Source organism: Rhineura floridana, chromosome 15, assembly GCF_030035675.1.
Source record: "Rhineura floridana isolate rRhiFlo1 chromosome 15, rRhiFlo1.hap2, whole genome shotgun sequence".
NCBI classification, from domain to species: Eukaryota; Metazoa; Chordata; class Lepidosauria; order Squamata; family Rhineuridae; genus Rhineura; species Rhineura floridana.
Window position 1 is genome coordinate 26,388,668 of NC_084494.1, and position 12,566 is coordinate 26,401,233.

Below are 12,566 nucleotides of genomic sequence, written 5' to 3' on the forward strand. Positions count from 1 at the left end.
CCTAGTGCAATGCATTACGGTTGCTACAACAGGCAGCAAAATCATGAAGTGGTCCGCCAAGAGGCCCTCAGCAATGTTCGAGTGACCACTCAGCACAATCCTCCTTTAGTTATTGTGAGTAGGGATGGGTGGGAATTTTGATTCAGTTTGCATTTCAAGAAGTATTTATCAAATTCACAATGTCTGGCACAATATGAGAACCAAAACACAACCATCCTTCAAATGCATTTATTAGAATTTTGGGATGCAGTTCGCCAACTAAACAACATTTACACAAATGCATATATTAGGGGAAAGTGTGCATAAAAAGGAATACATGAGTGAAAATAACATGCAAAAGGCATGAAATGATGAGAAAAGGGTGGCAAAATGTGTACCTTTGTAAAAACTGCCCACAAAAATGTGTTCATCGGGAGAAAATTGCACTAAAGTGGAGAATTTTCATAAGGATTCTTTATTTTAAAAATTCACAGACTGCTGCAGAAATGCAGAAATTTAACATTGGGAAAATGAGAAACTGAGAGAACCGAAACAGACAGATCTTTCCATCCCTAATTGTGAGTCTAACGCGTAAAAGTGGGCTTGGCAAGAACTGCAGCTTTCAATGCTGCCTTCCAAAATCTATGAGCTGTTGAATGAGTTTTTGTCACTCATCATTAAATTCACTTTTTAAAAGATTGTTTTACTTATTTTTAATACAAGGAGAAACCTGAGCTGGGCAGGGCGAGCCTTGGAGGCAAATGGAGCCATAACTGTCTCTCTCCGCCAGGACCAGTTCCGAAGGGCAGCCAGGTGGGGCACTGGCCGAGGGCCCCTCTGCTCCCCTTCCGTGATTCACAGCAGGATCGCTGCCGCGGATCGCACAGTGAGAGCTTTGGGGCTCCACCGTTCCCTTGCTTAATCTACCTCGCTCTGCGGTTGTGCATGCAGTGCTGCCCTTAACAAGGATGGCGGCTGAGGTTTCCCTAACGGGCTGAAGCCTTTGCTGCCATCTTGGCTAATGGCACGCATGCGTGCTGAGCGCGCGCATCCCTGCCATCAGCCAAGATGATGCCAGAGGCTTCAGCCCCTTAGGGAAACTTTGGCTGCCATCTTTGTTAAGGGCAGTGCTGTGTGTGCAATCTCAGAACAGCTGAGAAAGGTAGGTTAAGCAAGGGAATGGCGGGGCGTGCGATCCACACCAGCGATCCAGCCATGAATCACGGAAGGGGAGCGCCAGGGCAGGCTTGTACCCAAGGGCCCCGGCATGTCTGGGGCCAGTCCTGCTCTCTGCTAACCACGTTTTTTATAAGTAATATTCAGCGGCTGATTTAGGCAATCTAAAGCCATTTCTACACCATTGCAAGAGATATGCACCAAGGATCGAGAGGGACTCCATTGAAGTACCCTCAACTGCACAATACTGAGGAAATCAGCAGCGGCAGCCTGGAGCTGTCAGATTTTATCAGCCCAGAAAAAATGGCGCAGGGCAGCACAAAAAATAAAAAGGGTGTGAAACTGACAAATGTCAATGAGGGAGACACTGAAACTGATGGCCTCATCTCTAAAGTAAGAAATGTGTTAGCAGCACACTGGTCTTTAGCCCTCCAGCCTCTCAAAGCTAAACTAGAAGCAGTTACAAATAATATTGCTACAGTGGCTATTGTGGTGAAGGAGGCTTTAGTATTAGGGCAAGCCGTGCAGGCCAAACTAGAACTTCTCAAAATGGCAGTTACTGACATAGAGCTTAAACAAGAAGAGTCATACCACGATCGCAGGCAAAATTTCAGAGTTCAAGGGACCACGGAGTGGAAGGGGAGAAGACATGATTTTCTTTCTGATCGCCTGGCTTAAACAGCTGAATCTGCAAGTATCATTATGTGCTACCAATATAGAAAAGTCACATAGGGTCATGGGTCCAAGAGGCTGCTTGACTGATCTGCCAGATACACTTGTTTGCTTTGAGCGCCTTAGTAAGAAAGATGCCATTTTCAAGGCACTCAGAAACTTCAGACAATTAAAATGTGGTGAAACCCAAACAGAAGTATTCCAGGATATCTGTCCAGAGACCCTGAGGAGATGTCACTCATTCAAGCCCTATACAGCAATGCTCAGAGAAGCAGGATATTATAGCACAAGATGGAATTATAGCACAAATTTGGGGCATCTTCATGGTTCTATTTGCAGGGAGTTTCTTTGCTCGCTGCGCTGCCAGAGTAGCTGGTTAGGTCGAGCGGTGGCCATGAAGATGTCCATACTAAGGTTGATAAGACTTGGTTTCCATTTATGAGCTATGTACACAAAACATCTTCGATGACAGGTCCCCCACCCTCCCATACAAGTCTGTGGAGAGGGCATATCTTCCAGTACAGTCATTGTTATCACAAACTTGTGTATGTAACCAGAATGTGTGTTGTCTATTCATAAGATAGTGTCAACATTACTTGTGTCTGTTTGAATGTTGTTTTGAAAACTCTCAATTTTTTTTGTTAAGGAGAAACCTTAAGGGATGGGGGAGGCACAGCGGTTTGACAATCAATCCCTCTTCCCAGGGAACTCCAGGAATTGAACCTCTGTAAGGTGAAAAGCGGTCTGCTAATAACTCTCTGCGCACTCTGGATGTTTTGGGGGAAGCCACAACGGATTAAAGTGCTATAATACTGCTTTAAATATATGATGCAGAAAGGGCCTTCTTCTCTGTGAGCTAACAGCACATTCAGAAGCAGTGAGAGTAGAGGCTCTGCAAGAATAATGAAAAAAGAAGGCCGTCTTACAAAGAAACGTAGTGTTTAATGCTGGTCTTACTCAGAGTAGACCAACTGAAGTTAACAGACTAACTTAGGTTCCTTAATTTAAAAAATAGTTGAATACATCCCAATGTTTATTTTGAGACAAGCAAGGGTAACCCTGGAGCTACGCTAGAATTCCAAATATCATGTACCCATGCAGCACTGGGCATATTTTTAACATCCACTGCCCTCTGCTGTACAGGTTGTGCCATTACTTCCCATATCTGAGGAACGAAAAATTCTCCAGTAAAAATGCCTGGTGATTAATCAGAAGGAACATGAACTATATGAGACATAAGAGTGCGAGGATGAAGAACATCAGGTGGAACAATCTGGTTTTTGTCAGTCCCATGGAAAGGGAATCTTCGCACCCTGCATTTTCTCCTGATAAACCCGGTCAAAGCGTTCACTCTGTGCCACGGTCAGGTGGTTCTTCCAATCCCCAGAGATTCCTGAAACAACGCAAGAGTAATCATAACCACAAAGAAGTTCAACTGAAATTACGTCTATGGAAATTAAGACCTCTCTTCCTCAGCGTCATCCCTCCCATTGGGCAGAGTAAGGCCAAGTCAGGGGGCTGCTGTTGGGGAGCAAGAGCAGTCCCCAAACTGTTTTTGCTGCACCCCTCTCCAGCCACTCCTATCTGTACCACAGCAGCAGTCATTCTTTCAGGTTGATGGCCTAGAACTGGTTGGCTGTCTCATCCAGCCGCCTTTCCTAATGCATTACCTTTCCTCATGAGCTTTCCTTTCTTATGGTCAATATGGCTCTCTGAAAGTAAGGAAAAATTGGACATCTTGTTGTCCTTCATCTTCTGGAAGGAGGCATTGTCCACCACAGAGTCGATTTGTTGGCTGTTGAGCTCTTTGCCAAGGAAGCAACAGATCCTCTCAACACGCCCTCGCAGGTCCTGCAAGAGGCAAAAGCAAATGACGGTGCAGCCTCATACATACCATTCTGTGTGCAGATCTGCCCTTTGAGACAGAAGCACACGGTTCGCTGCCAGTGTACAGGGTGCATTTGGCAAGATTGCTGCAAAGCTGTCTCTAAGCCAGCACAGCGCCCAGAGAACATCCAGGACAGCAGGATACTTGGAACTAGGTGCAGAATAGCAAATTACAAACATGGAGGGACTTAAATGTACTTGATCAATATATTAAATATATAAATAAAAAATGACAGGAAACACCCAGTATTATGTGCATCCAAGGAAAGATACTCTGAAACCACATGGGGCCCTTAACCATTTTGTTTTTCATTTTTAATCTTCACTTGGGGGGATAGCAATGAACTCTGACATCAGCTCAGAGGGACCTGGGCAATTTCAGCAGATATTTCTTTTTTTAAAAAGGTGCAACCTTATAAGTGGGCATAACTGTGGTTGTTTGAACACAATCCAGGTTGGAACTATACCTGCTGTAGTTCTTCATAGGTGTTGAAGAAGACATTGGGTCTGTCCTTCATCTCCATCCAGCCTTTCACGTGGTCAAACCAGGAACCATAAGGCACTGGAAGAACACAGTGGAATGCCATAGAAGACACAGAGAGCACATCAGTGTCATCTAGTGACTGGTTTATATAATGACATTATCCACACAGGGGAGATTGGGGGTGTTGGAAGAAATAGCAATTCTATACTTTCTCTCTGGCACAAGTGAGGATGTCTAAATATCACCCATTACACTGGAGATGAGGCTTCACCATATTCCCTCCCCACATCATCTGGCCTTTCACACCAGGATAAAGTGGAACTCTCGCAAGAAACTTCAGTTCAGATACAACAAGGTCCAGTGCCACCTAGTGACTGATCTATGTAATTACACTATCCACACAGGGAAATGTGGAGGTTTGTAGGCAACAGCAGCTCTACACATTCTGTCTTTAGAACTTTTTTCACTGCCACCAGTAAGGATGTCTAATATATTGCCCTCAACACTGCAGCTGAGGACTCAGCATAGCCCCTCCCCACATATTCCAAACAGTAGCACTCACCTGTTCAGGACATTTAATATTTTTCCACAAAAATAAACGAGTGTAGCTAATGTGAGACCTTTCCTAATTTTCCCCCTTCCTCCTGTATCCCACTAGGAATTATACTTCTTGGCAAGGACTGTAGGGAAGCTATGAAAAGAGTATTGATGTGCATAGACAGAGGCTGGGGCCAGAACACAGGAGAGTGGCTGATTTGCCGTACAGTTTCCACTCATGAACTGCTCCATGAACTCTTCCATAGTCCCAGGGTCCTTGAGTCCTTTAGAGACCTTGGAGAAGTGGTAGAATGAGACCAGCACATCTTTAGGGTTTCTCAGGGTGTAGATGACCTGGAAGACACGCAGAGACCACATGTAGGGAGGAGGGCAACAGGACCAGCCCTAACATTAGGCAGAATAAGGCAGTCATGAAATGGCGTCAGATGGTTTATTATTTAATTTATTGCATTTTTTTATTGCCAGGGAGTGCAAGAGGCGCTTGTGGGATTTTGTGCCCTGATGCCAAAATAGCTTCCTTCACCTGGGGAGGCTGCATTTGCTCAAGCAGCAAAATGTCTTGGGTTGGCCCTAATTTAAGGGTCGAGGATCTTTCCTTGCCCTCCATTTCCATGTCAGGCTGGATGTTAGCCTTTATGTATCTCTCAGCAAGATACCCACATTTTGTTGCATAGTAGGTTTTTATCTCACCTCAGATTAGACAGACACTACAACCTTATAAGGCTTCAACTGGATCCATTTACTTAACATCAGCTCTTTAGGACCACAGGGATTCCTATAGCCTTCAGTCCAAATAACTCACTCAACAATCACAGTTCTTACTTCACCCACTGGCTAAAAACCCTGAACGGTGCGTGCAGCTTGGCTTACCTCACAGAAATCACACAGGAGGTGCCTACACATTTTGTTTTATAATTTTCCTTCTAGTACGGATTCTTTTCTTTTTGTAAAAAAAAATGAAAGCTCAATGTTTGCGCCCACTTGCAAGCATGGACCCCGGTGCAATGGCAGCATTATATATCTAGCCATAACCGTGTGTTATAAGGTGGATGCAGTCTTGAAGTATCTCTTGGAAGTACCTTTGCTGCCTGATTCAAATCATCTGTGAATATATGGCCCTCATATTAGCTTTTTTAAAAACCTGATATAGTTACCGGCTAGCTATGCAATTACTGCAACATGTACTTTAATCCCAGAGAAACTCTGAACTGAAAGACAGGAAAACACTCTAAGTTCAAAGTTTGTTTGTAATTTGCCTTCCCTGAATATATATTCTCATATCATGACTGTCCATTTAAGTGTTGTCCTCAAATAACTGATTCCGTATCCCCTGCTGGCCCCACCTTCATCTTAGCTCGAGAGAGCTGGAGGTGAGGGTGAAGGGGAAGAGCCTGGATCCTTTGTGTGGCATATGTGGTCGCCTGGATCTCCAGGAGAGGTATCTGACCGACTGGGCTTCAAATATGCTTGGGTTGCCTGCAGGGTCCCAAGCCTCATCCTCAGATAATGCACACGAGTGGACTACAAGGTTTATTCTAACATGCAGCTAGACACATTGTATGCAATGCAGTGTCCCAAGAAATTGTGCAGTGCAAAATAAGTTTTTGTGCAGCTGATTTAACAGGGAGCCAGATAGTTTCTAAAAAAGAAATAAATGAGAAAAGATAAAAATAAATAGAAAATGAAGATAAGTACTGGTTCCTTGCAAATCTTCATCATCTTATCCTACTAGTCAGTTTTATTTTGGTAACAAAATGAGGTGCCAGCACCCCTGCCTTGATAAAAGTATTGGGGGTGCCAGCACAAAATGGCTGGCATAGGTAGCAAAAAAAGAGGTGCAGGTATCCGTACTGGTGAAAACTGTCACAAAAAACCCTCCTAATAGTAGATTATAGCACAAATTGGGGTTGGGCAGTGTGCTGGCTGCTTGTACAGTAGGGAAAAAAGCTTAGAATAAACCCTGGTGGACTATGACTAACTCATCTTCTTCTAAAATCAAAGCAACTCTTAAAGAGGCTCCCTATAGTCCTCTCCATGCTTTAGTACACAATGTGGCAGCTTCCTGTAGATGACCTGTGTCCAGTATTCCTCCATATCTGTGTTGCGGAAAGAAATGTAGCCAAATGCAGGCTTGATCTGTGAATGGATCATTTCTTACCTTGGCCTTGGAGTGGAGGAAGGACTTGGGGAAAACGTGGGATGGCAGGTGACTAGCCAGGAGCCTGGGTGACGGATATTTCAAGGCTGCTTTCAGGCCCTCATCCGTCTCAATCCAGGGTGACCGTTCCCACACTGGTAAACTCTGAACCCACGAGGGGTTCCCATCACGCCAGATTAAGCCCAAGATCTCCTGCATCCAATGGGTACCTAAGAGGAAGTCCACCAGTCACAGTCTTCTTCTCCACCCCTCTTTGCTCTGCAATGTACATATTTCACTTATCTTGTTCCATCTGCCCTTCCACTGCCCACTAGAAAGTGTCTGTCCCTTGCAAAATCAATCAGAGAACCATAAAAATGGGAATGGATTTCTTTTCATAGCTAGCTACTCAACACTCTGCTACAAGGGCAGGATTCCAAAATCATTTCAACATGGCAAAGTCAAAATAAGTATATTCCTTTGATGGATGGGAGCAAGTGTGGATATTAGCAAGGTGACTAAACTATACCAGATAGAGGCTTTTATTTGTCTATACATCTTCAGCATTCAGAGATGGTTATAGCATTCCTGTTGACATGAGCAAAGCTCTCCATGGCATTCACGCACACCCTCTTATCAGCTTATCTTGGGTTGTTCTCAGATCATCCTGTGTCCACCAGGGATGGGAGAGAAACTTGATTTACTTTACATTTAAAGGTGGGCTGACCTAACTGTGAGCCATCCTTTGAAACTCGGTCTTCTTTGAATTTTGTGATGCAGTTTTCCATCTCACTAATGTATACAAAAATATCTATGTACCATAAAAAGTAAAAATATTAGAAGAAATTGTGTGTATGCAGCAAAATTGTATACAGATATATACATATTTCTATATCTGAGGAGAAATGTACATTCAAATGCTAATGAATTTATGAGGATTTTTTTTTAAAAAAACTGCAAACTCGCTTGGAAATGTGGAGAAGTGAAGTTAAGATAGGAAAAATAAGGCTCTCAGAGTAACCGAAACTTAACAGATTCACTCATGGCTAATGTCCACTACAGGTGGTTGGATCTGTCAGTTTCAGTTTTCTCAGTTTCCTGTTTTTCCAATCTTAAGTTCAGTTCATTGCGTTTGCACATGAGTTTATATATATATTTCATTGCAAAATGTAGGTTTGAGAGTTCGGCTAAAGTCCATGAGGAATTCAGACAGCTTTGTAATTGTGTGTGTGGGGGGGGGAGAAAATGGGAGATGAAGTTCTGAGAGGGAGCAATTGATTAAAGTTGTCTGTAGAAGCAAAAGCTCAGGGCATGGAATACTGGTCAGCATAAAATAAACCATGGTCAATTATCAAAATACTGGCCTATCTGGGATGGACTATCTGGTTGTTTCTGATATATTTTCAAAGGATTTAGGACTAGTTGGACCCTTTTTCTTAGTCATCTTTCTCTTAATCAACAGTACATATCCCTGATCATTTCATATAGATCAGTTATGCCTTGATTGTTAAGGTATCCTCAGTTGGCAGACTTGTTGTGGTAAGCTATTACAATAGAGCCCCGCATTTCAGCGCTCTGCTTATACTGTACCAGCAGGGCAATCAGCTGTAGCACGCGATCAGCTGTAGCGCGCAATCAGCTGTAGCGCGCAATCAGCTGTAGCGCACAATCAGCTGTAGCGCGCAATCAGCTGTAGCGCGCAATCAGCTGTAGCGCGGGGAGATTCAGGGGCCAAGCACTGCCAAGCAGCTGGAACTCCCTGCGCTACAGCTAATCTTCTCCTCCTCTGCCGCGATCAGCGAGTTAGGTTCCAGACCCCCGTGCTACAGCTGATCCGCTTTTCGGCGGTTTTTGCTTTTCGGCAGTTTTTGCTTCTCGGCAGGGATCTGGAACCTAACCTGCCATATGAGTGGGGCCCTACTGTATGTATTTCGTTTTTACTGTTTTAATGTACCTAGTTTTGTTGGTCTGTGACAATCATAAACCATTCATTCATTGTGACCCAAAAGAGCCTCCATATTCAGAGGCAATTCAAAGACTAGATCCCCAAACTGATATGGGCCAGCAATTTGGGGATCTAGTCTTTTGAATCAAGGGTTTAGATTCTTTTGTGGGCTGCCTTCTAGTGGTGGAGTGTGGCACTATACAGACAGCCTACACTCATTATAAGTTATGTAAGCTTAGAATGTGACACTCTGAACATACACAAAGTATTTTTCCTTGATTAGAGTTTCCAAACTTCTTTTGTCATAATACGTCAAAAATGTAGCAGCTGTAAAGCATAAAAAAGGGTAGAAGGGACATTAGCTATCTTCTTTAATGTCTTTGTGTGCTACATATTTACAGTGAGTGATCAGTATCACTGTCTAAGGAGGGGCCTCTTTAAGACCATTAAGTCCAGAGTCTAAGATTACCTAAATGCGCCACTCACCTGACTTGGGGTAAACAACATTCACTATATCGTCGTCCAACAGCTGGAATTCATTTTCCACATAGCTCAGTGTTTCCACCGAGCAGTCCAGTGCAGAGAAAGAAATCCCCTTGTACATAAAAAAGTCATTGATGACACTGAAAAACAGTAAATACACAGGATATATGCACATGAAAAAGAGAGAGTGCAGACCAGTCCGAGACATATTGCTGCCTTCTTCACTCTCACTTTCTGGAGCAATGTGGGGATTTTATGTTATTACATGTGTATCTCACCTTTCTTTGTTGTGGAACCCAAGGCAGTGTGCACATCACTCCCAGGTAGACCCAACCCTGCTTAGCTCCAGTAAGGTGGTGGTCTCATGAGACTTCAAATCATGCGCTAGGACCACAACTATGAAATACTGTTGTATGCCTAGTAGCTCCGCTATCAATCAGAACAGGAGTGGGCAATCTTTTTCATGCGAAGGGCCACATTCCCTTCTGCTCACATGCCACCGATGACCAGGGCCATAGGCAGAGTTGGGAAAAGCAATGCATATACATTTTACCTTTGTACAGTAGATCTTACTTATTTATTTAGAACATCTATAAACTGCTTAGTATTTTTGAAAGCTCTAAGCAGCATTCAACATCCAATCAGTAAAGAACATCATTAAAACAAAGTAAAACAGTGAACCAGTAAACCAGTATAACACAGATAAGAACAGGAATTCAGGGGATTCATAAAGACAAAAGCAGGTCTGACCTTATGGGTCAAAAAGAGGAGTCTCTTTCCCAAGGCATCTGCAGTAACTGAGGCTTGTTGCTGCTTCACAAATGGCAGAGGGATGGGCATTCCACAGTACAGGGAGAACAGCAGAAAATGACTGTTTTCTGCAGGGCAGTTCCAGGAGTAAAATTTTCCCAAGATGATCTTACAGGTCCCAAGTTGTTCAGGGCTTTATACATTAACATGAAGACCTTGAACATGGACCGGCAGCTCATTGGAAGCCTATGCAGTTCCCTCAGCACAGGTGTAACAGGTGCTTGTTCAGATGTTCCTCTTAACAACCTGGCCACAGTATTCAGCACCAGCTGCAGCTTCCAGACCAATCCCAAGAGAAGCCCCACTTAGAGCACATTACAGTAGTCCAGTCATGAAGTTACCAACACATGAATCACAGTGGCCAAGTTATCCCTGACCAGAAAAGAGCGTAGCTGGTCTACCAGTCTACGCTGATAGTAGATACTTCTCACTACAGGCATTATCTGAGCCTCCAGTGACAAAGATGGATCTAAGAGCATCCCCAAATTACGTACCTGCTCCTTCAGAGGGAGTTCAACCACTTCCAGAAGCGGTGAACTGTCCAGCACCTAGACCTAGGAATCACTCAGTCACATGGTCTCTGCCTAACCAGCACTCAGTCTCGGTGTACTGGCCCTCATCCAGGCACATTTACACAAACATACACTCCCTTCTCTATCCAGGCAAACAAGAGGCATTATCAGAGTTCAGGGACACGTTCCAGGCAGGCAAAAGTGCTCAGGGTGCACAGCAGAGCCAGTGAAGTGTGGGTCGAGGGAAGAGGGGCTGTGGCAGAAGAGAGTGTGTAGCCCATGGAGAGTCCAGAGAAAGAGAAGCCTGGAGGCATAGCTGGCTGCAGCTGGTGGCCAGGTGGGGCACTGGCCAAGCACCCACAGTGCCTTTGGGACACACCCACCGACTCTGAGCTATCTTTTTTTTAAAAAAGTAGCCTCCTCATTCCCTTTCCCAAGGGTAAGAAAAGGACTGAAACCTGCCACCCAGTCTTTAGTTTCCTGTTTTTCTACCAATGAGCTGTGCTTGGTGAGTTTGGACACCAGCCAATAGTGGAATTCCCCTTGGTCCTAAAGAGCTGCTGTTTCCAGATTTCTTTCCTGCCTTGTGTCTTGCACCTTCTTTTCTCCAGAGCAGGCAGGATGCATCTTGGGACAGGGACTCTGTAGAAGTTATTATGCTCAGATATGAACCCGCCCCCAGCAAATGTAAAGATTTACGCTAAAGCCCAGGCACTCGTTAAAAATTCACTGTATACACATCTGCTCAGAAGTAATTCTTTAAGCTTAATGGGGCTTACTTCCAGGTAAATCAGATTGGGTATACGATGCAGTGAACAGGCTAGATGAAGAATGGCTGAAGCCTTGAAGCTGAATGTTTCGTTGTCTTTTTATTTCTTCTTTTATTTCATATATTGCATTTTAAAGAAGCAATAACAACACAATTCAAAATCATACAGGACCTAGTGCAATGCATTACGGTTGCTACAACAGGCAGCAAAATCATGAAGTGGTCCGCCAAGAGGCCCTCAGCAATGTTCGAGTGACCACTCAGCACAATCCTCCTTTAGTTATTGTGAGTAGGGATGGGTGGGAATTTTGATTCAGTTTGCATTTCAAGAAGTATTTATCAAATTCACAATGTCTGGCACAATATGAGAACCAAAACACAACCATCCTTCAAATGCATTTATTAGAATTTTGGGATGCAGTTTGCCAACTAAACAACATTTACACAAATGCATATATTAGGGGAAAGTGTGCATAAAAAGGAATACATGAGTGAAAATAACATGCAAAAGGCATGAAATGATGAGAAATGGCTGGCAAAATGTGTACCTTTGTAAAAACTGCCTACAAAAATGTGTTCATCGGGGAAAATTGCACTAAAGTGGAGAATTTTCATAAGGATACTTTATTTTAAAAATTCACAGACTGCTGCAGAAATGCAGAAATTTAACATTGGGAAAATGAGAAACTGAGAGAACCGAAACAGACAGATCTTTCCATCCCTAATTGTGAGTCTAACGCGTAAAAGTGGGCTTGGCAAGAACTGCAGCTTTCAATGCTGCTTTCCAAAATCTATGAGCTATTGAATGAGTTTTTGTCACTCATCATTAAATTCACTTTTTAAAAGATTGTTTTACTTTTTTTTAATACAAGGAGAAACCTGAGCTGGGCAGGGCGAGCCTTGGAGGCAAATGGAGCCATAACTGTCTCTCTCCACCAGGACCGGTTCCAAAGGGCAGCCAGGTGGGGCACTGGCCAAGGGCCCCTCTGCTCCCCTTCCGTGATTCACAGCAGGATCGCTGCCGCGGATCGCACAGTGAGAGCTTTGGGGCTCCACCGTTCCCCTGTTTAATCTACCTCGCTCTGCGGTTGCGCATGCAGTGCTGCCCTTAACAAAGATGGTGGCTGAGGTTTCCCTAAGGGGCTGAAGCCTTT

The 12,566-nt window shown here is 44.0% G+C and overlaps 1 protein-coding gene across 1 annotated transcript; it reads right to left on the reverse strand.

The window, feature by feature from the left end:
- Positions 1–2,749: 2,749 nt before the first annotated feature.
- On the reverse strand, positions 2,750–10,732 carry LOC133370634 (sulfotransferase 2B1-like). The gene is made up of 7 exons (XM_061597223.1): positions 10,626–10,732; positions 9,325–9,461; positions 6,915–7,123; positions 4,963–5,089; positions 4,182–4,276; positions 3,498–3,678; positions 2,750–3,220 (listed from the first exon to the last, which is right to left on the reverse strand). Exons 2-7 carry the CDS (start codon positions 9,440–9,442, stop codon positions 3,111–3,113), a joined length of 840 nt encoding a protein of 279 aa, XP_061453207.1. The 5' UTR covers positions 9,443–9,461; positions 10,626–10,732; the 3' UTR covers positions 2,750–3,110.
- Between the last annotated feature and the right edge of the window lie 1,834 nt (positions 10,733–12,566).

Coding starts and splice junctions, on each gene's coding strand:
- LOC133370634 (XM_061597223.1), bottom strand. CDS start 9,442: ATGTACAAGGGGATTTCTTTCTCTGCACTGGACTGCTCGGTGGAAACA. Junction 7,124..9,324: donor TGTTGTTTACCCCAAGTCAG/GTGAGTGGCGCA, acceptor ACTTCCTCTTAG/GTACCCATTGGATGCAGGAG. Junction 3,679..4,181: donor CCTATGAAGAACTACAGCAG/GTATAGTTCCAA, acceptor TGCCTCTTGCAG/GACCTGCGAGGGCGTGTTGA.